The 25,987-nt window shown below is 45.9% G+C and overlaps 1 protein-coding gene across 3 annotated transcripts; it reads right to left on the bottom strand.

Annotated features, from left to right (window-relative positions):
- Positions 1-8,021: 8,021 nt before the first annotated feature.
- On the bottom strand, positions 8,022-21,151 carry BOLA3 (bolA family member 3). Of its 3 annotated transcripts, none has more exons than XM_053663364.1 (4): positions 21,000-21,148; positions 18,756-18,879; positions 13,456-13,544; positions 8,022-8,476 (listed from the first exon to the last, which is right to left on the bottom strand). In XM_053663364.1, exons 1-4 carry the CDS (start codon positions 21,051-21,053, stop codon positions 8,399-8,401), a joined length of 345 nt encoding a protein of 114 aa, XP_053519339.1. In that variant the 5' UTR covers positions 21,054-21,148; the 3' UTR covers positions 8,022-8,398. The 3 variants fall into 3 exon arrangements, with proteins under 3 accessions (XP_053519339.1, XP_036986800.2, XP_036986801.2); XM_037130905.2 differs by lacking the exon at positions 8,022-8,476 and adding an exon at positions 9,437-9,669 and having other exon boundaries at positions 21,000-21,124; XM_037130906.2 differs by lacking the exons at positions 8,022-8,476; positions 13,456-13,544 and adding an exon at positions 9,437-9,669 and having other exon boundaries at positions 21,000-21,151.
- Positions 21,152-25,987: the final 4,836 nt, after the last annotated feature.

Below are 25,987 nucleotides of genomic sequence, written 5' to 3'. Positions count from 1 at the left end.
CTCCATGTGATCTTCATTTCCATGGTTCTGCTCCTGATCTAGCTGCCCTTTTAGTTTGCTTTTGTTTTAGGTGTGGTTGTTAATAACTGTGAGTTTGCTGTCCTTTCACTGTTCATGTTTTTTTTAACTTCTTTTTCTTAGGTAAGTCCCTTTAACATTTCATATAATAAGGGCTTGAATGTTTTTAAAAGTAGATGTCGGAAAGCCATACCGACAAGCTCAGAAATGTCTCCATTGGCAGAGGACAGCAAAGGGAATTACTCCTAAATTCTTAAAGACATTCCACCATGAGCTGCATAACTATTATCATCTTCATATTGCCAACATCTTTCAGAAAATGTAAGATATGGAGGGAAGGAGAATAGTGAGACCTGGAGTATCAGTGGACACACGCAGGGATGATCAACAGGCAGTAGCAATCAATGGAAGTGGTTGATGGAATAGTGAAGGCAACTAAGTCAATAATCAGAAAAATGTCACAGCTGGTAATAGAACATTTGGAGTCACAATTTGAGGCTTCTTGAAGACATCTGAGGATGACACACAGCCAGTCCAATAACCTTCTTTCAAATTCCAGAGAAGGCAAACCAGAAGTCAAAACTCATAGTAAATCCAAAGCAAAGCTATCTTTCATAAAAATAAATGTCTCCCAAACCAAAAAAGGAAATCCTTTGCTTCGATGCAAACCCCAAATTCACTGCTTCAAAAGACCAAAGTCTAGGGGTGTCACACCAGAGGACTGCAGCAATCTTCCACCTCAACAAAGAAGGAAGAAGCTATAACAGAAAGCCGACGAATTAAATAATTTTCCTTGGCTGGTTTAACTGTAATCAAGTTTCTCTTGCTAATATGGAGTTTTACATTGAAAGCTGAAACAGCTTACATTGTAACTGTGTCATTTGACATCTGATAAACAATTATTTTGGCAGCATTATAAATAACCAAAAAATGTTGGGTTCTACTTTCTAAGCATTATTTCTGAATCAAAAATATAGCCTAATGGAGGTACAGAAGATTGCATTCTCTTATGTACATATGCCTGTCATAAATTGAAATAGGTTGGAATGTTACATTTGTAACTTAATAAATTGAATTATGCCAGTGTGTTAAATTTTACCATTATTTATTTATAGAAAATTATGAAAATAAAATCTCACCCTTTTTGAGTAAAGAAGTATTTAGGAAAATACTTACATTAAACATTTGTAATCTTCCTTAAATGTGGTTAAGATCATGTGTACTTTATCATGATTAAGCCTATCATGTCTATTTAATACCACGCAACCAATTGAAACCTGGAAAATTTGGTCAATTAACTTGTTCATTTTTATATATGATACCAGTTGATCTTTCCACCAAAATGACACAGTAGATCAAATGTTCTAATGCTGTACAAATGCACCTATAATGCATTATAGATGCATTTATACAGTGTATGCCTACTTCTCAGTCATCTTGGTTCTGTATTAGCTGGAGGTTTTGTGACAAGAGAAACTGTGTTCGGCTCACACTTCCCTATGCTGAGCTATAACTAGAATGCAGTAAGATAGTAACTACCATAACAGAGACACAAAACTCTTCATTTTGCTTTCAAAGGGTAGATTTTTAAATTGTTGGCATCTTTTAACACCTAAATTTTGAGCTTGCTGGAATTTTTTATAAAATTTATTTATTTTAGACAGGGGAAGGGAGGGAGAAAGAGAGGGAGAGAAACATCAATGTTCAGTTTCCTCTCATGAGCTCCTTGTTGGGGATCTGGCCTGCAACTCTGACATGTGGCCTGACTGGGAATCAAACACGTGACCCTTTGGTTCACAGGCTGGTGTTCAATCCACTGAGCCACACCAGCCAGGGCTGGAATTTTTTAAAAGCAGTAAATGTAAAGATTCACTTCAAAAAATAATATGATTAATTTTGGCCAGAATAAAATAAAATGTTCTCACAATCTTTAAAGAAAACTGGCCACATGAATGGGCAGCTACCAGTGTTTAATCTTACCCAGTAATGAGATCTACCCATAGATCTTGGAGAACCCACTCTAAGTAGGTCAGAAGGAGGGCTGCAGTTTGAGACTTTCCTTTTTAAAAAAAAGTTTTGCTTTGGAAAAAAACATGTGTTCCTATCCTTCCTACTTTTAGAAAGGAAAATTACGTCCTGGCCTCTGCATGTGGGCTCATTTCATAAGCTGAGATGAGAGAGTCACATGGGGCAGGCGGGAGTCACACTTGCCGCTCTGGATGGTAGTGAATCGAGGTTCCAGCAGTGAGTTAGTTCGCACTTACTAGGGTTACCGCAGTGAACCGTAGCAGACTTTCGTTAATGACAGCCTGACTTACAACTGTAACTTTTTAAATGTTGAAATTAAAATTTCTTTTTATTAAAATTATTATGCCCTCACTGACATGATACTGATAAATCTGCTTATCTTGATCCAGACCTCTTCAGCTTGGGGTGGGGAAGTCAGTCCTCACCTCTAAGTATTGTAACAAGAAAATCAACCCTGGCTGGTGTGTCTCAGTGGATTGAACACCAGCCTGCGAACCAAAGGGTGGCAGGTTCAATTCCCAGTCAGGACACATGCCTAGCCTAGGTTGTTGGCCAGGTCCCCAGTAAGGGGTGCACGAGAGTCAACCACACGTTGATGTTTCTCTCCCTCCCTTCCCTTCTCTCTAAAAGGTAAATAAAATCTTTTTTTTTAAAAGAAAAAAACAGCTGACCCTTAAGCCAAGGGGATTTTTTAGAGACCCATAAATGCTTCCTACCCCTCACTTTCAGCACTAGTAAATTACCGCTTTAGGCATTTAACCTAATGAACAGGAGAATGAAATTACTAAAATCTGACTTTCCTATCCCTGACTGGTGTGGCTCAGCTGGTTGGGCATCCTCCCACAAAGCAAAAGGTCAATGGTTTGATTCCTGGTCGGGGACATGCCTGGATTGCGGGTCCAGTCCCTGGTCCGTGCATGTACTAGAGGCAACCAATCAATGTTTCATGTTGACATTTCTCTCCCTTTCTCCCTCCCTTTCCCTCTCTCTAAAGAGAAATAAATAAAATATTTTTAAAAAATAAAATAAAATCTGACCTTCCTATGTCAGATGATGAACTAATTTTCAAACTATTAACTGTCAGAGGAAAGCAAACTAAACTCCCCAAGAGCCTAGAATAGAGAGAGTCAACAGTAGCTTCTGAAAACCTGCCTTCAAAAACATCCTGCTCTCTCAACTTTTTTCTTCAGACTTGCACAAATTTGATTCAGAAAATAGTTCAGTTGGTTTGTTATTGAGCAAGGAGTGTGCATGGGGCAGGGTTGTGTGCACAAATTTATAATCATTATTTTAAGTCATAAGTCTCAGCATGGAGAACAGATGAAGATGTGGAACATTGACTAAACAGTTTAAGACATTTCGTAGTTTTAGTTCTTCTAGTCAATGTCTGAAGTACTAGCAAAAGTACTGAAACAATTTCCAAAGCATCAGGAATTTCCATTTCCACCCAAAGTATTTGTTTTCTTCCAACATTTCTCTGTTAAATAAAAGAAGCAAAATTTCCACTTGCGTATGAAGTTTTTTCCCTTTATTTTACAGGTTGATAGTAACACACTCCTGGGTCAAAAACGCATGTGTAGAAGCCTTTTCTTCCTAACCTTGTTTATAAATCTACTGAAGCTCTCCAGCCAATGCCCCCTTGATGCTCATCCTGTTGGAGGAAAACTGCCATTTCATGGTGTCCATAACCCAGGCAGTTGTTTGATTTTTAATAACGCCAATGCACTTCTTTGGTGTGGTGTCTAAGATGTGATTATTTAAAGTTTACCAAAATGTTTTAGGATAGCGTAACTTTCCATTGGCTGACTGGATTGTGACTTCTTCCGTGGTCTTGATTTTTTTAAAGAGTGCTTTCTGTTGAACACGTCCATAGAGAATGTATTTTTATGTCCTGCTACTTAACAGTTAAAGAGTCATCCAAATTCAGGACATCTTGAGAAACCGTCATGGCCAAGAGGAGCCTAAGGAACCATGACTACTAATGTAATATGGTATTGTAGAGGAGAGACCTGGCAGAAGACATTAGGGGAAAACTAAGGAAATCAGAATAAACAAAACAACAGGCTTTAATTCACAATACTGTGTCAGCACTCATTAATTGTTAACAAAAGTACCATGGTAGTGTAAGTTGCCTTTATTTATTCAGCTATTTATTCATAAGAGAGAAGGGAAGAGAGAAAGAGGAGAGAAACATCCTCCCATGGCTCCCCCTCGCCCGGCTGGGGACCAAACGTACAACCCAGGCATGTTCCCTGATGGAGAATCAAACTGGAGACCTTTCACTTTGTGGCCCAACCAACTGAGCCACACTGGCCAGGGAAGTAGAATAGGCCTTTAACAGGGGAAACTAGGTATGGAGTGTAGAGGAATTCTATACCATCTTCTCAATTTTCTGTCAATCTAAAACTTCCAAAAAGTTACAGAAAGTTATATAAACTGTTCTAAAAATAGCTTATAAGATTAAAAACTAAAGTTATTATTTGAACTTCAGTTGTTTAAACTTTTTACTCTTTCATCCATTTGTTTAGATGCTTTTTCTGCTCCCTAACAACCTTTTGTTTTCGTGGCTGCTGGGGAGTCTTGCTGGGTGGCACACTTGACCAGGTGTAGACACTTGGGTTCTGAATCCATGCATTTGAGTGAAGGTCACTGTGTTTGTCTCTTTTTATTCTTATTCTAAAAGAGTATGTCTAGCACCCTAGCCAGCTTGGCTTAGTTGGTTGGGTGATGTCAGTGAACCCAAAGGTCGCCAGTTTGATTCCAGGTCAGGGCACATGCCTGGGTTGCTGGTTCAGTCCAGGCCTGGGCGTTTACGGAAGGCAACCGATCTATGTCTCTCTTTCTCAGTGGCTGTTTCTCTCCCTCTCTTTCTCCCTCCCTTCTCCACACACCCCCTCAAAAAAAAAAAAAAGAATGTGTGTGGCATCTTTTAACTGTACCTTTTCATCTGCTTCTCCAAAAAATGTTGTATCTGTCTCAAAAAAAATTAAAGTGCAGGACTTCCGCCAAGATGGAGGTTTAGGTGGATGTGCCGTGCCTCCTCACACAACCAAGTTTAGGGACAACTAAATATTAGCATCAGAAAACACAACCAGAACACGGAAAACTGAACTTTTCGGAAGTCCGCTAACAACAAATTCTTCGGCCCGACCGGTAAGGGGCGAAACCGGCGTCGGGTGAGGAGTTGCAAAGGAGGGCTCGGTCGGACCCGGGCGAGGAATCCAGACGCGAGAATCCAGTCGCACGGGTTCCAAACCCAGGATTGGACCTAGTGAGCGACTGAGCGGCCCACCGGGTGAGCGACTACGGAGGAGTCAGTGGGGAGGCGGTGGCAGCGAGTTGACTGTGGTTGCCTGGTTGCGCGCGGGTGAGGGAGTGAGCGCTTGGACCGGCAGCGGCTGCAGCAGTGGCGCCATTTCCCCGCTCTGACCACGCCCCCACATACAGCGTCACAACCCAGCGACCTGGGAATCCAAGGCGCCGTTCCTCCCACTTAAAGGGCCAGAACAGACCAAAAATGTCGCAGGGAGACCTCAAAGCCCCAGAGATAAATCTAAGTGACGAAGAAATAGCAAATCTCTCAGACGCACAGTTTAAAACACTGGTCATCAGCTTCCTCACAGATCTGGTGGACTATAGCCACAAATTAGAGAAACATATGAAGGCTAAATTAAGGGAAATGAATGGAATTCCACAGGAAAACCATAGAGATGAAAAAAAAACTGGGACTCAAATCAATGGAGTGGACCAGAAGGAAGAAGAAAAAAATCATCAAACAGAAAGGAATGAAGAAATAAGAATTCAGAAAAATGAGGAGAAGCTTAGGAACCTCCAGAACATCTATAAACGCTCCAATATCCGAATTATAGGGGTACCAGAAGGGGGAAAGACACAACCACCAGTGGAAAAACTATTTGAACAAATAATAAAAGAAAATTTCCCCAATCTGGCAAAGGAAATAGACTTCCAAGAAATCCAAGAAGCTCAGAGAGTACCAAAAAAGTTGGACTCAAGAAGAAACACACCAAGGCATATCATAATTACATTAGCCAAAATTAAAATGAAGGAAAGAATCCTGGAAGCAGCAAGAGGTAAGGGGACAATCACCTACAAAGGAGTCCCCATCAGGCTGTCAGCAGATTTCTCAAAAGAGACCTTACAGGCAAGAAGGGGCTGGAAAGAAATATTCCAAGTCATGAAATCTAAAGACCTACAACCAAGATTGCTCTACCCAGCAAAACTTTCATTTAGAACGGAAGGACAGATAAGGTGCTTCTCAGATAAGACCAAATTCAAGGAGTTCATCATCACCAAGCCCTTATTATATGAAATGTTAAAGGGACTTATCTAAGAAAAAGAAGTTAAAGAAACATGAACAGTGAAAGGACAACAAACTCACAGTTATTAACAACCACACCTAAAACGAAAGCAAACTAAAAGGACAGCTAGATCAGGAGTGGAAACATAGAAATGAAGATCTCAAGGAGGGTTAGCAACAGGGGAGTGGGAGGAGGAGACAGGGGGAGAAGGTACAGAAAACAAGTAGCATAGACAGTAGATAGAAAATAGATGGGGGGGGGGCAAGAATAGTATGGGAAATATAGAACCTAAAGGACTTGAGACACATGGACATAAACTAAAGGGGGGTAATGGTGGGGTTGGGGGGGGCAGGGTGGAGGGGAATGAAGGGGGGAATAGAACAACTGTAACAGCATAATCAATTCAAAAAAAATAAATAAATTTATTTTAAAAAAGTGCATAAAGTGCATAAAAGTGCACAGTAACATGGTATCTTAACACAACCTATAAGATCAATATCCTGAAATGAGGTGCCTGACTATAATTAATCCTGCCAGCTTTATTAGATAAAGGCAAACATAAAAGGTGTCAAAAGTCCAGATCATTCGGCAAGTTGAGCCCCCTCTGGCGGGTCCCAGGGGAAGTGTTCTAAGAGGTGTGGTGTGGCTTGGGGTTAAGACACGCGCAGGTAGAGAAAGCCAGCTCTGCTGCCACAGGCCAAGAGGTTCGGATATGCACTGTCTTAGAGTCTTCTGGAAAAAGCTCTGGGGAGAAACGTGGTAGGCGGAGGGGGGAACCGGGCCTGCTCTGCTTCAGATGCTCCCAGGAGCTGGTCAAAGTGGGTACCACAGATCAGCAGGCCTGTTTTTGCCCAGGTGAGGTCGGGGGACTCAGCTGGCAGTGGTGCTCTCCCACACTTTACCCTGTGGAACCAAGGGAGTCTGGGCAGGTCCCCCAGACAGGTGGTAGGTAAAGGTGAGCAGGCAAACTGCCACATGTGCTGCAGCTCCCTGGAAGGACAAGCGGGTGCACTGGGCAGACCTCATTGGAGTACCCCTCATGACATCTCCCAGGCAGCTCTTTGCTTCTCCTTACCTGTTGATTCCCTCCATTTTCCTGATTTGAATGTCCAGCTTTGTTTGCCCTGAGCTCTGCACTGGCCCTCAGAAGGTCTGTGGCCTGGCTATCCCTGGGTCACCCTTTTCAGTTTGGATCCCCAAGAAAGGGAATAGGATCTATTGACTCCTTGCCACCAGATGTGTCTGGTGGGGCATGGCGGCCCCAGGTCCTCTCCCAGCTTGCAGGCCAGCCTGCCCCATGACTGCTAGCTGGGTGGTCTAGTCAGGGGTGAGAGGGGCCTTGCAGGAACCCATGGAAGGAAGTGGGCCTGAGGGAGAGCTGTGGCCGGGGCAGTTCCCCTTAGACTGACTTGCCTAGTCAGCAAGCACCTACCTCAGGACTCTGAATTTTCCACTGGAAAACCGTACACTGTTTTTAAAGACGCTTAGCTCAGAAAATATATCATCTTTCATAGTTCAGCAGTTTCCACAAGAGCACTTAATCAAAAAGCTAGGAGTTGGCTGTATCAGATGCAATGTTATACTCTGGCTACTATGATGAACAATTTCTTTCTTAATCGACTAAAAAGAAACACTGATTCTTCTTCCAACTTTCCTTTTAATTTTGGGGGAAGAACAGCTTGGGCGGGGGGGCACTTTAAAGTCTTCTTGTTGCCAGACTTGGGTGCAGACATGCAGAACTGACAGGATTGCCACATTTCGGTGGGCCTGCCGAGTCCCCTGGAGAGGGGTTGGGGTGAAGCAGAGGGGAGAGTACCAGTTTCCCAGGTGGCCCCAGACTCCTAGGAGGCTTGCTAGGCCACATCATCTTTTCTCCAGTCGAGAACACCTGTTGCTTTGTTCCAGACTCTTCTTTGGAGAACAGAAGCCTTACTTCTTTTGGCAACTGCCCCTCCCTTCATTCCAGTGGAGAGAGGCTGCAGTGACTGCACATCTCCTAAACGCCAGTCGATTAGTCCAGGGTGGCTTCTGATTCAAGAGGGGCGGACCAGAGGCCTTTCCTGGCATTCTTTGAACTGGAACTTGGAAGGAAAGTATGCCCTTCTCATGGCCTGGACATTAAGATAAGTAAATTAATATTTGGTGTCAGGTATGTACTGGAAATATCAAAGCACACTTTGTAAAGTGTATGATCGTCTAACCACTATAGTATACACCTGAACTAATACAAAATAATGCTGAATGTAAACTGTAATTGAACAATACAATTTAAAATATATACAAAAATTAAGAGCTACTGACAATCACAGCTACATGGTGGAAGTCAGTACACAATGAGAGGTAATAATGCTGAGCCAGAGAGCAGCAGACAAGAGACACAGAGGCCTGGTGGCATCACTGTTCCTGACATTTAGCTGTACCTGTCCTTTCTGCAGCTTGGCCCTTCAACCCTCACTTCAGTAGGCGAAATGCCCCAGTGCTCCCAGGGATGCACGAGGGTGTCAGTTTTCTATCACTGCCAGAATCAGTGCACCACTGCCCGTGCTTCTTGGCGTCACTTCTCCCAGTTCTAAGTCCAGGGCAGATCTGTCTGATTGGATGGGACTAGACCATCTCTGCCTGTGCCTTACTTTCAAGGGAGCTTTTAGAAAAGCAAGATGTTTCAGCTGCTGTTGGGGGGAGGTGGGCCCCACTTCCCACCAAGGTGCAAAGGGTGGGGGGTCTTCAAACACAGGAGAAAGACCATGATCCAGGCAGTCCCACATCCTCAGACCACTCCAGGGAGTAAGAAACCAAGGGTGCAACACCATCTTGTAAGAAGTGCAGAGAGGAAAGGAAAGACAGTGGTAAACTATGGGAACAGAAAAACCAAAGGATCCTTTCTTTTCTCTTTGGTAAGATTAAGGGGCCTGGATAAGGAAGTCTCGTGATAAGACAAAAGTAGCTAGCACTCCATTCTGCCTCCATTCTGCAGCAGAATGGGACTGTCCAAGATGAGACCACTGTGGACAAAAGGACATTGCTTCTGAAATAAAGGAACTAGAAGCATTACTAATGACTCTTCGAAAGACTCAGATGTCTGTTGCTTTTAATTAACATCTAAATAGATAACATATTCTTGATAATTATAATATGGCAATGTCTATGAACATAATAAATCTTTTGGCAAATGCCTAGGAAACATTGGTCAAGTTCATCCAAGGTTGTAAGCAGCAGTATCTCTGCAGCCGAGGCACGGTCAGCGTTTGGGGACAGAGGTAAATATCCGCAATCCATGCATTCCTTTGATTTCCTCTTTCAGGGCCTAAATAAGTAAAAGAGCACCATCATTTCTTTTGTATTTGACACTGATTATAACAAGTCCCTCTGAAAGTATCTTTATATAGCTCTATACCTGTAGAAGACTTTGCACACACATTTTGTTTAAGCAGTTTTCCCATTTTTGGAAAACAATATATTTAAATTAGTTTTTGAATCAGCATCTAACCTGGCTGGAAAGTAAAAAAGGCACAGAAAGTCACAGTGACGTCTCCCCACCACACCTGTCCTCCACCCCCACCCCCACCCCCAAACAGAGAACTGCCGCTGGTTTCTGTGTCTTTGCAAGGATTTTAAAATGCATATTCAAGCTCATATGAATATATAGTCTACCTCACACTACCTTTCAAAAATAAAAATGGCAGCACTTTAAACATAGTGTTCCACACTTTGCGCCCCCCAACCCCAACCACTGGAGACCCTTCTGTGTCAGGCATAAAGAGCCCCGTCCTTGTTTGCGTCAGCACAGTGTCCCACTGTATGGATCGGTCATAACCTTTCAGGCCACCCCTAATGATGAACTCTGAGGCTGTTTTGCATGCTTTGCTGTTTTGAACAACAAACAGCTATTCTTTAAATCCACACTATTTAGCACAAATGACCCAATTTTACTTTAAAAAATAAAGTTGGAAAATAATTATAAGACTTGTTTAAGGCTACAAACAGTGTCAGGGCACAAACCTGAATGAGCACCACAGTCAGATGGACATCATTTCTCTGCTGTGCCAAGAGAGGAGCTACAGGACCCAAGGGAGGCACGGACCACTGGAGTTAGTAATCAGCGCAGAGGGAGACTCAAAGTCCTTTACATCAGATCCAAATCTGATCATCACAGTGGGGTGGACATTTTTCTTCCATTCTGTCCAACAATCTCTTTTCTCCTGGGGAATGTTCCTTTAACTGTGTACTGCTGGTGGGACTATCAACCGGCCCAGTATTGAGGGAGCCTTGGCCCAGCCTGACTGGTGCAGGTGTGGCACATGATCCAAAATGGGCCAATCGAAATCTCCCCTGGGATTTTTTAGAATAGTGACTTCTCTCATGGGTCACTATATTGGAATAATGTCAATTGGAGGCAGCTGGGGGCCACACTGCCCACCAAGAACCAAAAGCCCATCTCCAGGAGGAGAAAATGAAGCTGATACACAGAAGGCAAAAGTTTAGAGAGGATAGGAAAAAGTGCAAGCAAATGAACTTGTTTAAGACTCTGAATCTAGATATGCTAGAAACCAGATAACAAAGGGGCCAATTCATTCCCTTTGTTTGCTTATGTTAGTTTTAACCTGCTCTCTGTCACTTACAAGTAAAAGAATCCAAACACATGTGGTCAGGTTTATCTAATAAAGAGAGATAACCTAGTCCTCTCCTCTTCTTAGCTAAAAAAGAAATAGAGAGTTTACCTCTTGTCCAAAGTCAGCAAGTGACTAACAGATAAGACCTGAACCTGGATATCCTGATGTCCTGGCCATGTGTCTCCTTTGGGTTCCTGTCCAGCTCTGATGCTGGGAGCTGCTGTTGTGTTGGGAGCCAGTGAGCTGCCCCACCCTCTCCATGCTCACATCCAAGCCTCCTCAACTCTACAGACAAGCAGAAATGCCCCCAGAGAGAACCTCACGTCATCTCTGGGGGAAAGGCACACAGCTCCCTGGGCCACATGCTCTCTGCTTTCTGCAGGCACAGAATGCTTCCTAGAGGCTGTCCCTGTGTCTAGGTCAAGGCTACAATCCCTGAAGCCTGCATGGCTAGGTGAGGGTGCAGTCACATCTTCACACAAAAGCCTTGACCCCTTGTGCCCTAAGTGACACCTTCTCCCAGCTCTCTGGCAGCCCTCTCAGGGCTCCCCAGCACAATTCACAGATCTTACAGCTACAGAGGGCCTCTGGGTCAGTTTACAGTTGAGAAAACTGAGGCCCTGGAGGGAAAATAAATTGGCCAAAGTCCCACAGTTTATAAGATGGAGCTTGGGTAAACATTTTTCAGCAACCGCTATGCCCACAGCATTATTCTGGAAGCTGGGGGCACAAATAAAAAGTCTTGGGAAAACGATGAGAAAGGGAAGGGAAGTAATACAAATGCACCAGAAATGGTGGTGACAGCCGCTGCCAGACCCCCAGCCAGCTCAGGACTGCAGTGGCTGTTCCCAAGAGGGAGTGTCTGCTACTGCACTGGCCATCATCTGCAGAGGAGGCAGCCCAGGAGCTGGCAGCTGGGAGTGGAATGGACAGAAAGGGACAGGGCATCAGGCCCAGGAGTGCAAGGTGAGAAAAGGATGGGAACACATCACAATTCACCAGGAAAAGCCTGGCTTCAAGTTAGGTGCACAAGAGGGCAGGCTAAGACAGGCTGCATGCACACTGAAGAGCTCTGAGCTGGGGAGACACAGACAGAGGCGCCCTTGGAGGGGGAGGGAGGGAGGTGATGGGCACCAGACAGGAAAGAGACCAAGAAGGGAAGAGGGCAATTATTTACCAAGTGCCTTCCACATGCCAGCATGAGGCTGGGCACCTGTGGTCAATACCTCATGAGATCTTTGCCAAAGAAGAACGGAGGCTCGGGTCCCGCTGAGGAGCAGAGGGCCAAGTTGGTGCTTACTCCTCTCCCTATAGCTGCTCCCCAGGATGGGAATAGGATGGATGGGGAAGAAACGCCGGTCATCCTGGCATCCCTGGGGCCTGGCCCAAAGCAAATGCCAGTGACTATTTCAGAAGAGAAGGCTGATGAACTGTGGGATCTGGGAGAGGCTGGGCCACAAGCCAGTGAGGTCCCAGAGGGACAGTGAGCTCACTACTGAGGGTGGCAGGGCCCGCCCCCTGCCCCCCTACCCCCCACGGGCCATCAAGCAGGGGCCAGTCTGGAGGAGCGAAGTGGCTGCTCTTCCACCCCAGACCGCCCTGACCACCAGCACACCTTCGGGCCATTGGTGCCCACAGGCAAAGTGAAGAGTTGGGCTCCGCAATGATCCAAACAGAGATTCAGAAGGGCCCATCCCACACAGGGGTGATAGGGCCAAGGGACAGAAGTGTCCAGGATTCGAGGCAGAAAATGCTGGAGTCAGAGGGAGGAAGGCATTTATGCCTGCCAAGCAGGTAGGGAGGCGGCAATTGAGCTGGGCAGAGAGGAAGGGCACCCTGCAAGAGGTCTGATCTGGGCAAAGATCCGGATGCACAGAGACCAAGGGGCAGGGGCTAAGGGAGGGTGCGTGCCAAGGCAGGCGGGGAAGGCCTCAACAGCAACCTGTACACCTGAACTTGATGCATAAGGGGTCACAGAGGGAATCTCATGACCAAAACTGTGCTTTGCAAAAGTTAAACTAGTTCACAATGTTCAAAATCTTCTAGAATGATGTCAAGACCACTATTAATTCCAAGGAAAATAAGCATAGATAATAAATAAACTTGGCCTCGTGTGGTTAAATCTAATGTTTCCGACCCCTACTGTCTGTCAGTGGGTCTGGGGCAGCTGGGACAATTCTCAACCATGCTGGGCCTCAATTTACCCATCTGTAAAGCAGTCCTAAAGAGAGGCTAAAAACATACTCAAATCTACAAAAATACATCTTTTAGTACTCTTACACTTGTTCTCAATTTTGAATAAAAGTCATGTCATATTTGCCCACAATCGCATTCCGGACTGTTTTTCTCAGGTCCTAAGCCCCATTTGCGTAGCTGCAGTACCGCATGATGCTTGCCCAGGACTGCAAGTAAAATGCCATTGCCACTCAGCAGGCCCTTCCGGACGGAGGGGGCAGAGGAGCATGTTTGCCTCTACTCACCTGGTTTACCATCTGGTGCTGCTGGACAGTCCTCTTCTCCTTAAATTCTTCTGATTCAATTTGAATTTCATACATTGCCCCACAGCCTCCTGAAATAAATGCAATTTGAAAGCATTTCAATTATTAAGTTAGGGTACCCACAGGCCCACATGTCCGTGAAGTCCCATATCACCTCCAGAAGCTCTAAATACTACCAATCAGCAGAAAGTTGCTAAGACTGTTAGAAAAAGGTCATGGCTTACGGCCTGGCCACACACTCCCCCTGGCAGGCTGCCCGCATCCAGAGAGTGTTCCTCCTTGTGCAAGGCAGTTGCACCTCCCAGGATTATTACTTGTGAGATAGGAAAGATAAGGAACAAAGTATGGAAAACAGCAAATGTAGGTTTTCCTAGTATTTCCTTTCATTAAGACAACAAATGCCACGGAGGAGGGTGGGAGGGACTGAATTTCAGTGTTCCACCTTCAAAAAATACTAGCAATCTTTTAAAGTACAGAAATAGACAAGCCATGGCTGGTGTGGCTCAGTGGATTGAGTGCCAACCTGTGAACCAAAGGGCTGCCAGTTTGAGTCCCAGTTAGAGCACAGGCCTAGATTGTGGGCCAGGTCCCTGGTAAGGGGCGCACGAGAGGCAACCACACATTGAGGTTTCTCTCCCTCTCTTTCTCCCTCCCTTCCCTAAAAATCAATAAATGAAATCTTTTTTTTTAAAATATTAAATTGTATTTAGTTACTTTTCAAGTACATTTTTTTTTATCTATTTCTCCCATCCCACCCCACCCCCCAATGAAATCTTTTTAAAAAAATACACAAAAATTTGGTCTGAAAATTGTGTAATACTATCAGAAAGCAAAGAAAGGAACAAGGAAGTGTGAGAGAGACAGGGACATAGCATCACACTAAAAACCGCAGACACATGCGTCCCGGGGGGGCTGGGCTCTCCCAGCACCTCCTGCTCTAGAAACAGCCCTGCGTGCTTCATCCAGGGTTTCTGCAGGGAGACAGAGGTTGGGGTGGACTCATCTGCCCCCTGACCAAGCTTTGTCTCCACATGGCAGGAGAGCTGGTGAGATGACTAATGAGAAACCTGCTGCTCTAGTGTGAAATGACCTGGGCAAGAAAGAATATCCCCTGTGCTGCTAACCCCAGGCCAGTGCTCCGTTATGTTCCTCGTATGAGTTCTAGGAAGCCAAGCTTTGGTTAAACCAGGTTCCCAGCCTCAGTTCCCTTTCTGTATTCAGTCCATGGCTGGGAAGAGTCAGACAGGAAGCCAAGTTCCAACTCCGCCCAACTTGGGCCCGGAGGCAGGTACAGGCCTAGTAACATCCAGGCCCCAGCATTGCTCTGAGTGCTCACCCCACCTACCGTTCCAAAGGATCTTTAGATTGACTGATTTTGTCTAGTTTTCAGAATAAAAACTTTTTTTCTTTAATTCTCATCCAAGGACATTTTTTCATTGCTTTTTATTTTATTTTAAAATATATTTTATTGATTATGTTTTTACAGTTGTCCCAATTTTCCCCCTTTTGTCCCCCTCCACCATGTACCCCCATTCTCTCCGACAATCCCTGCACCTCTTAGTTCACGCCCATGGGCCATGCATATAAGTTTTTTGGCTTCTCCATTTCCCATAGTGTTCTTAACTTCCCCCTGCCTATTTTCTACCTACCATCTATGCTACTTATTCTCTGTACCTTTTCCCCCTCTTTCCCCCCCTCACTCCCCCACTGATAACCCTCCATGTGATCTCCATTTCTGTGGTTCTGTTCCTGTTCTAGTGGGTTGCTTAGTTTCTTTTTCTTTTTGTTTTAGGTGTGGTTGTTAATAATTGTGAGTTTGTTGTCATTTCACTGTTCATATTTTTTACCTTCTTTTTCTTAAATAAGTCCCTTTTACATTTCATATAATAAGGGCTGGATGATGATGAACTCCTTGAACTCGACCTTATTTGGGAAGCACTTTATCTGCCCTTCCATTTGGATAGAGCAATCTTGGATGTAGGTCCTTGCCTTTCATGACTTTGAATACTTCTTTCCAGCCCTTCTTGCCTGTAGGTCTCTTTTGAGAAATCTGCTGACAGTCAGATGGGAACTCCTTTGTAGGTAACCACCTCCTTGTCTCTTGCTGCTTTTAAGTTCTCTCCTTATCTTTAATCTTGGGTAATGTCATTATGATGTGCCTTGGTGTGTTCCTCCTTGAGTCCATCTTCTTTGGGACTCTCTGAGCTTCCTGGATTTCCTGGAAGTCTGTTTCCTTTGCCAGATTGGGGAAGTTCTCCTCTGTTGAAATAACTTTTCCACTTGTTGTTCTTCCTCTTCCCCTTCTGGTACCCCTATAATTTGGAATATTGGAACATTTAAAAATGTCCTGGAGGTTCCTAAGCCTCTCCTCATTTTTTTTTAAATTCTTGTTTGTTCATTCTTTTCTGTTTGGTTGTTTCTTTCTTCCTTCTAGTCCACTCCATTGATTTGAGTCCCAGTTTTCTTCCCATCGCTATTGGTTCCCTGTGCACATTCCTTCATTTCACTTAGCATAGCCTTCATTTTTTCCATCTAATTTGCGACCAAAATCAACCAATTCTGTGAGCATCCTGATCACGTGTTTTGAATTGTGCATCTGATAGGTTGGCTATCTCTTGGCCCCTTAAAAGTATTGGCTCTGGGGCTTTGATCTGTTCTTCTGTTTGAGCATTTTTTTTTGGGGGGGGGTCTTGGCACACCTGTTACATAGTGAGGGGCAGAGCTTTAGGTATTCACCAGGGCGGGCAACCCACGTCACTGCGTTGTGATGCTGTATGTGGGGGACAGGTCCGAGAGGGAACAATGGCACTTGCTCCACCCTCTGACAGTTTTCAGTCACTACCTCAGCTACCCACAATCAAATTGGGCCCTTCTGGTACTGATTCCCAGGTGGGTGGGTTTGTGTATGTTCTAGGACCCTGGGGGCCTCTCCAATGAAGTCTCCTGTGATGCTGGGAGTTTCTCCCGCTCCCACCTCAACCCGCACAGGTGTTTTCAATCAGAGGTTTGAGGCTTTATTTCCCCATGCTAGAACCCTGGGTTATGCGGACTGTCTTGCTCCCCAGTTGTTCCTCCTGGTTTATCTGCACACAAACGTGGAACTGCCCAGTGCGCTAGCTGCTGCCATGCCAGGTCCGTCAGCCACCTCCTTGCCTGCCAGCTTCCGCCTTGCGGTGAGTCCTCTCCACCTGGCTGCCTATCTCTGCCCCTCCTACTGATCTGGATGAATGTTTTTTCTTTAACTCTCTGGTTGTCAGACTTCCATACAGTTTGATTTTCTGTCTGTTCTGGTTTTTTTTTCTTTTAAATTTGTTGTTGTCCTTTTGGTTGTGTGAGAAGACACAGTGTATCTACCTACACCTCCATTTTGGCTGAAAGTTGGTAGATCTGCTTTGACTCTGTCTTAGTAGTGTAGCCTATTGTAGAAAAGCGCACCTGTGAGTTGTATGGGACAGAGCCTTAGGTAATCACCAGGGCAAGGCAGCCTGTGTCACTGCTCTATCACCCCATGTGTGGGGGAGGGCTCACAAGGGGACAATGCCACTGCCTGGCCTCTGCAGTTTTGCCCAGGAGGAAGCTGTCTCCCAGCACTTGCCCTGTTGCTGAATTCCAGAGAGGATAGGTCTGCAAGAGTCCTAAGTCCAATGAGGGCCCTTTAAGAAGAGTCTCTTGAGAATCCTGCAGTTTCTTCCACTGCCCAAATCCCACTGGTTTTTACAGAGCCAGTACTTATGGGGTGTTAGCTTCTTGGTGCTGGAACCCGGGGCTGGGTGGTCTGGTCTGGAGCTGGGATCCCTCACTCCTGAGGTGTCCCTCTCTATTTTTACCCACCACACATGGATGCGGCCTACGTCCGCAACTCTGTGCCACTCCGTGTATCCGTACCTCCCCACCTTGCCACACCTCTCCGCACATCTCCGTCTCCACCCTCCGACCCGTATGGATCAACGGGGCTTCTTTAAATCCTTGGTTGTTGGACTTCCTTGTAGCTCAAATTTCTGACAATTCTCGGTGAAATTTGTTTTGTAGTCTAGTTGTAATTTCTGCTATAGATGTGCAAGAAGGCGAGATGTATTTACCTATGCCTCCATCTTGACTGGTCCTGGAAAGCTTTTTTAAAACATGAAGTACAAAGAACAAAGAGGTAGTGGTGCTGGGGGACCACACCAGAGCAGTCCCACGTCATTACTTTTTAGAGAGAGGAAAGGAGAGAGGGAGAGAGGGGCATTGAGAGTTGCCTCCCACACTCGTCCAAACCAGGGACAGAATCTGCAACCCAGGTTGTGCCCTGACAGGGAATTGAACCTGCAACATTTTAGTTATGAGATGACACTCCAACCAACTGAGCCACACCAACAAGGGTATCCTTTTTAAAAAATTATTATTGATTTTTAAGAGAGGAACAGGGGGAGTGGGGGGGAGAGGGAAACATTGATTTGTTCCATTTATCTACGTGTTCATTGGTCGATTCTTGTTATGTGCCCTGACCAGGGATTGAACCCACAGCCTTGGCATAGATTGGCATTGGTTAAGTGTTATCAGGACAACACTTAACTGAGCTACTGGCCAGGTCAAAAAAAATACTTTCTCTCAATCCTTATAAATGTTATGTCCTCAGAAAAACCTGTGAGCCAGCATTGTGGCAAAGCAGAGTGGCAAAGCCACATCTGGGTGTGGGCGGTCAAGGGCACACCCACTGCCCATGGGTGTGTCTTGAAAAAGTGCCCTATCCTCCCTGTCCTGTGGGTGCAGAAGGTGATTGCTCAGCCCTCTCCTAACACACAGCCAGCCTGAGCTGCGAGGTGCCAGGGGCCATCTGAGAAAGGCAGGGTCTGGTTGGGGCAGAGTCTGCCCTGGGTCCTGGTTCCAGTTCTGTCGCCTCCTCCCTGCGAGGGACTGGGTAAGGTTCCTCAGCCTCCCTGGGCTCATCTCGTGGGAAAAGTGAGGCAGTTACTTTCCTCAAAGGGACAAACTCCTCCTGGGGTCCACTCCAGGTCTGACAGTCAAGGGTATCAGAAGAATGTGGGGAAATTTCCACAAAGCCCACGTCACATTCAAATGAAAGACAGTGGACCAGAGCCAAGGGGTGACTGAGAGGGACCTGGTCCCCACAGTTTCCCTTGATGTATCTGTATCCCCACAGATGTATCCACATCTGCCCAAAAGCCACGTATACTGAGAAGTGATCAAATTCCCTCTAAGCCGTCCCCCAACCCTGTCCTCTGCCCCTCCAAAAGGCAAAATCCTACCACACTCTGTGAGAAGATGAAAGAAAAGCTTACCTGAAATGTCAGTGACTTTGATGGTTGTAGCTTGAGGAAAGTTTTTTTTGAGAATTTGGGTTACTTTGAGCTCCCCCTCAGTCTGCGAGGCAAACATCCGCTGGGCACAGTGAAGAAGAGGAATCTGCCCCGGAAGAGAGGAGTCATGGCTGAGCAAGATGACGCTGCCCCCAGTGTCATTGGGGTAGTGTCAGGAGTAGTGTGGTGTCAGATGCCCACTTAAGGTCCACAGGATGCAGAATAAACTTTCTTGGGGTGGAGGTAGGAGTGATTGTAAATAACTCACTGTGACTCTAGAGACAAGGCTCCAAACCCAACTTAATAGATGTTTAACTTGTCATGATAATGCCGTGAGATACTATCGTGATGCCAGTTTTATAGGTGAGAAAACAGGCATTAAGTAATATGCCCAAGGCTGGATCCATTAGGGAAATGCAGAGCGGGGAGAGGCCAGGCAGCTGGGCCCTGCTAACCCTACATGTACCTGACCATACACTCAGTGATGGGGCCAAGTACCCCCCACCCTTTAGGTCTGATTAACATTCCAGTCTCTGCAGTGGGATATGACCTTGTGACCTACTGCTCAATAAGCCAGCAACCCTTTGCTACATGAACAAATTCTCACTCAAGAGAAGCAGCAGAATTCTATTAAATGACATGAAGGAGAAATATTTTTAGATTGCTTACCATTGGCAACCACTGTTTTTAGTCTCCCTTTTCAGAAAAGTACCAACCCAGTCAAGGGGCTGCTGACCTGATTTTCTGCCCTCCACCCCACCCCTAATGGCTACCGCGGGGAGCCAGTGCTTCTGAGGGGAACATATCTCAACCCTTAGGGGGTGAAGAGCAGAAAATCAGGTCAGCAGCCCCTTGATTGGGTTGGTACTTTTCTGAAAAGGGAGACTAAAAACAGCATGGCAGGCCCTGAATGTCAGGCTGAAGATTTTGGACATAGGCATCTTGGTGTCAAAGTAACCTGCACCAAGCAGTGCCTTTTGAAGCTAGTCAGGAAAGATGCCCAAATGGGAGTAGCACCAGCTTGGGTTCTGACTGGAGGAGGATGGCAGGTAGGAAAACACCAGCACTGTTTATCAAGGGCTGGTGCTAAAGGTACCTCCCCTCCATCGGTCCAGCTCATCATTAAGCCTTTCCTGATGGCCCAGAGCAGGGTCCTGTGTTACAGAATCTCAGAGCACCTCCTGTAAAATGACCTGGGCACTGGTTCTCTCACCAACAGCTCTGAAAGGCCAAGACTGAGGCTGTCGGGTTACTGCTGCCTTCCAGAGCTGCGCCCAAGGCAGGCCCTCAGCGGACATGGGTGACAAATGGATGGGTGGATGGATGAATGAGCAGGGGAAGAGCCACAATTCAGGACATGCCTACTCAGTGGTGGCAAATAAGCATGGGAGGCAGCTGATTTGGACTTAGACTCTGTGAAGGGAAACAAACTTGATGTTGTAGACCTGGTTAAAAATGGGGGGTGGGGTGGGGTGGGGCCTCTTCTGAGGAAAGTGGCTTCGGAGGCAGAGGGAGGGAATGATCAGGTGGCAGGCAGAAGGGTAACACTAAGGAGTTGGGGGGAAGGGTTTGTTAGCACTGCAGATTTCTTGGCAGAAGCCTGTCCTTCATCTTAGCAGATCTGTGGGCAGCGGCCTATAATCAGGCAATCCCCAGACGTCGCTGGTCCACTCAAAAAGCCACCTGCAGAACTTCTTCCTGGAGGCAGGTCTAAGACCAGCAGGGGAGAAGGCAGAATAAGAGAGGAAAGGGAAAGAAGTGGATGAAATGAGGAAAGGGTGAATCAGAAAGGCGGGGAGAAAACTAGGAGAGCGCGTAGTGAGTGCCCTCTGCTGGGCTTCGACTCCGGGTGCGTGGGATTTTCGGCGGGCCAAGGTCAACGAGGCCGGAGCACGCTCCCACAGTCCAAACCCCATCACACTGCCCGGCACCCACGCTGTGACCCTAGGGTGGCTAGGATGCCTATGTCTTCAGCTCCCAAGATCAACACTGGCTGCCCGTGCCGGCTGTATTATGGTTGTCTAGGCGTCTGTTTCCCCCGGCCGACCTCCACCCGGCTCGGGAGGACCCCTGGAGCACCAGGGCCTGACACTTCTCCCAATCCGGTTTTCCGGGCCCACTGAATGAACAAACCAACTAGTGAATGAATGAATGACAGAAATGACTCGGAGCCCGCTGCCCCGGCCCCACAGGCCCTCCGCAGTCCCCGCCCCGGGGCGTGCTCACCCCGAGGGTCCGGCGGAGCAAAAGCGCTGCCGCGGCCGGGTTCCATGCCGCCATGCCCAGCTGACAACACCCGCTACCTGAGGTCGCGGCGTCTCCCAAAAGGCGCGGAGCCCGGGACAGAAAGCCGTCTCGGTGGGCAAGGCCGCCCCCTGCCGCCCGGAGGCCGCGGGCCTCCCATCCCACCCCAGCGCCAGGCCAGGTCAGTGCCCCAGGGACGCGCCACTTGGAACACGCAGCACCGCCCTCCCGCGGCCGCGGCCCCACCCCAGCTTACACGGCGCTTCGACAACCTCCCCCCAGCCTCGTTCCACCAGCAGGTCCCTAGCCCTCAGCCTAGAAACACCACTCAGGTACCCCCGGTTCGGACTCACCTTCAGCCTAGTGCCCCTCTGCCCTAGGCTCAACTTCACTGCCCACTCCCTAACCACCCCCCCAACCTGGCTTCTCAGTTGAGGAGCTTGGTTTTCTTCCTCCAGAAAAGCGGAACCGCGGGACAACTTTGAGCAGGGATGTCGTTTTCAGGTTCGCGTTTTAGAAAGGTCAGGGTGGCTCCTGCGAGGGGCAGGAATTGGGGCCGAGGACCGAGGTTCTCAGTCCAGATGAGTGAGACTCGAGGCTGAACTAGAGTAGCGACAGCAGAGATGGGAGGAGTTAATTGAGATATTTGAGAGGTGAATGGTATACAAGGACTGGGTTGGGGGTGAGAAAGATGTCTGGGATGACTCCCAGATGTCTGGCTTGAACAACGAAATGGATGGAGGAGGGACAGTTTGGGCATGAAGCGGAGCGACAGACTCAGCTCTGGACTTGCCTGGTATACAGTGCCTGCATGACACGGCCCACCAGAGGCGTGGGCCCCACAGGCCGTGGAGTCCCAAGAATGTAGTGGAAGCTGACGCCAGGTGTGATTGTCAGCAAAAACTGTATGGCCTCTGGAGTACATCAGACAGAGGTCAAGGGGAAAATTCTACCAAGCTCTTTCCCTCTCTAGCTGTATTTGTGTGCAGTACGTGGTCTGTTATATCCTGTAGCCTTTACCAGCTCTTTTTCCTATTTAATTCCGCCTATCCAAGCAATAATCTTCAGTGTTTCAAATGGACAGGTTGGTCAGACATACAGTTGTTGTGTTTGTGCTTTTTAAAAAAATTTTTTTTGTTGATTATGCTGTTACAGTTGTTCTATTCCCCCTTTCATTCCCCTCCACCCTACCCCCTCCCGTCCCCACCATTACCCCCCTTTAGTTTATGACCATGTGTCTCAAGTCCTTTAGATTCTATATTTCCCATGCTATTCTTGCCCCCCCCTTCTATTTTCTATCTACTGTCTATGATACTTATTTTCTGTACCTTCTCTCCCCTTCTCCTCCTCCCACTCCCCTATTGCTAACCCTCCTTGATATCTTCATTTCTATGTTTCCACTCCTGATCTAGCTGTCCTTTTAGTTTGCTTTCGTTTTAGGTGTGGTTGTTAATAACTGTGAGTTTGTTGTCCTTTCACTGTTCATGTTTCTTTAACTTCTTTTTCTTAGATAAGTCCCTTTAACATTTCATATAATAAGGGCTTGGTGATGATGAACTCCTTGAATTTGTTTGTGCTTTTTTAAAAGAGTTTATTTTTAGAGAGAGGAAGGGAGGGAGTCAAAGAGAGAGAGAGGCACAAACATCAATGTGCGAGAGAAACATCGGATGGGTTGCTTCTTGTGTACCCCAAACTGAGGGTGGACCCACAACTCAGGCATGAACCCTGACCCGGAACCAAGTGGCAACCTTTGGGTTTGCGGGAGGGCGCCCAACCCACTGAGCCACACCAGTCAGAGCTACAGTTCTCTGAAATCCTCAGCTAAATATACCCATTCATTCCAGTATTGAGTGAGTCCTAGGTCATGGCTCTCACTGAATTCTTCTTTGAATTACCGTAAATAGCCTCTCACATTTTTTGTTGACTGCTTAAAAATTATGCTTGAGGGATTAAAGAGGTTTTTTTTTCCCCACTAATGTCAATGATATAATTAAAACTGCCAAAAATATTTTATCTATTAGTGTAGTGGTGAACCACCCCTTCGCTACTTAAACCATGTAGTTCAGATGAGGCGTGATCGCTAGACCCAGGTCCTGCCCACAAGACACAGGAATTAGTTTAGGGTTGGTCCCAATGAGATGGTTTAGGGAGTTTTATAGAACTAAAAAAAAGATCGTTTCCAGCTGCATTGCTAAACTGGTAGGAAGCCTCCTGCTGGCGGCAGTCTTTACAACCCCCTGGGCAGAGCCACTTTGGAAATGAAAGCAGACACAGAAGAAAGCAGAGCTGAGAGGAGACAAATGTGAAATTGCTTGTGCAACTGGAAGCCAGTGGTGCCAGATATGAGCACTAATCATTTTAGTTGGTTAACTTAAAAATAAAAAGAACTTTCAAAATCAGAGGCAAACAAGTGTTTATTTGAGATCAGTAAGAATAGGTATTTGGGAACCATTAATTCGGGCAGAAGCCCACAAATAATGTTCTGATTAGGCAACAGAGGTGGTGGGTATGAGAAAGGAAAGAACAATTACATCATTAGAAGGAAAGCATCTCTATTGGTGCAGATATCATAGTGATGTTACTTTTAAAGTGTTTTTAATCTTCAGTCCAGTAGTCATAACAACTTTTTGTTATCTTTGCAAACAGTTGGGAACACAGTTGCTTAGACCCAACCCAAAAGTTATACTCCAAGTTTTGAGTTACAAGCCATGCAAGGCGGTTCCTCTGGTGTGGCAGGAACAGCTCCCTTTTAAAGTGTCTCTGTTTATATTATTGTTTACATTTGGTTTGTCACTTGTAACTAAGAGACCCATGTTTTTTAACAATTGCTCACATTATCTGTTATCTTGGACTGCTGACACCTGCCCTCGTCCCCTCCCCCACCATTTCTGCACTGCCAGCACAGCCATCTGAGATGAAACTCTGTTCATTATTTGCTTAGAATCCTTCAGACCTCCCTTCACCTACAGGCAAATACCTCCCACCACCTACAGGCAAATGCCCTACTTCTTTCATATGACTTACCTCCTTTCAAACTGAAATCCATTCTTCACTAGTAATGACTGCTTGTACTTCCCTGTACAAGCTATGCTGCAAATTTGGTTATCATTTACCCATCTTTTAAGCAAGCCCAAGCCTTCTCTTCTGCAGGAAGCCACCTCTAACTGCCCCTCAGTAAACTAAGGGCCCTCAACTTGTGTTATAACTTTTATTGCACATATGGCCCTTTAGTAAGTACTATGTGTTTCCCCCACTGGCCTATAAGCTCCATGACAGGATCTTGTTTTATTCGTATGATTAGTGGCCCAGGATGGTGTGAGACAGAAAGTGCACGCACCGTAATTACTGAACAGAACCAATAGAGACTTGACAGTTCTAGTTCCACTGTGAACCTGAATCTTTTCAGAAAAGAATTTGTAGAACAATCTCACCAATCTTGGTCTCCCAGATTAATTCCAATTTAACAGTTTAAGAATGATTTTATGACAGAAGTCAATAGAAAGCCAGTTTTCCCCGAAGGCATTAAAGGACTATAATACCTTTAGTCCCAGGTCTGTCTCTTCTGGATTTTACTTTTTCCCCCTGAACTTGAGATTCTCTTATCTTTACTTGTGTGGGTCCATGACCTGTCCCAGCTTTCATAGCTACATTTACACCTGAACTAACTGCAGAAAACACCTTAGGTGGGATCTATTTGAATACATCTCTCATACCTTATCAGTAAAAAAAACTAATTGCAGCCATTTTACTGAGCCTCCTAGCATTTGCCAACACACAGAATTTTTAAAAATGCCACTTAGAGGAACAGACCTACCTCACTATGAACTAGCTATTTGAAGTCTGAGTTTTCGTGACACTGAAGAACAGTGAAAAAGTTCTAACATACATCTCAATTGCCGACCTCTTCCCCAGGTTGCTATAAGGATTAAATGAGCTTACTAAAGAACTCCCCCTAAAACAGGTAGGTTGCTTTAAGGGATATTCAAAGTGCTACTCAGCCATGAGACAAGGGGCTTGACCTCAGAATCTGAATCAATTTTACTTCCTTCATTTAGCAAACATGCCACAAAAAAATGTCAGGTGAACTGAACAGTGTGCTTGGATACTTACAATTCTGGTGAAAACCCCTTATCTTCTCACAGAACAGTAACAAAAAGCTCACAGAGCAGCAGTCAGTCCAAGCTTTTGGACCACCCAGATCTTTTAAACAATTTTGCTATCAGCTCTGAACCCTTAAGTAAAACCCAGACACTTTTCCCCAGTGTCTCTTACAGCCAGGGCTGAGGTATGTGATCTAGGAACTGTCAATCAAAGGCATCCACGTCAGTTTCTGATTAGGAAGTCACACAAAAGACACCAGCTAAAATCCTTCCTTCTGGTCAGGACTCACACATGTAGCTTTTGGGAGGATCCCACAGTCTGACATCTACTGGTCAGCCATAGGAGTGCAGGCAGTAGTGTCAGCCCTGCAGCAAGTGGTTTAGAGGAGGCCCAAGACATGGTTTAGAACATCATTTCTGGTTGTGAAGCTTTGAAGCCTGACTCTGACCCTTCCAAAGATTATTTGGGTTATTCTACTACTTGAAATAACATTCAAATTTAGCCATTAGACACCCACACAAACATTTTTTGTGGTCAATTTTAGGACTAATAAAAAACCTATCCAATTGCCTTTAAGATGTAATATTCATCTTAAAAGTAATGAGTGTTAACCCCTATTATTTAGCCACATTAAGTTTTTAATTTTAACTTCACTCAAAAAACGTCAAAAAAATTCCAGCACTGCTATTTTGAATAGACCTAAAATCAGTTCTAATATTTCTCCAATACTGAAAAATGACTCTCTGGGGGGGAGGGGGGTTTTCTTTCAGATACTGCTGAGCACTGAGTTCCAACGTCAGAAAATGAAGGAGTCTGGTCTCTCCTCTTCCCTTTTCTCAATCTCACGGCCGGGAAAGTGTAAGGGGTCA

Source organism: Artibeus jamaicensis, unplaced genomic scaffold, assembly GCF_021234435.1.
Source record: "Artibeus jamaicensis isolate MK-2021 breed Jamaican fruit bat unplaced genomic scaffold, CSHL_Jam_final contig_3174, whole genome shotgun sequence".
Classification (NCBI taxonomy): Eukaryota; Metazoa; Chordata; class Mammalia; order Chiroptera; family Phyllostomidae; genus Artibeus; species Artibeus jamaicensis.
Note: the sequence above shows the minus strand (reverse complement) of the source record. Positions and strands in the feature narration are given on the sequence as shown.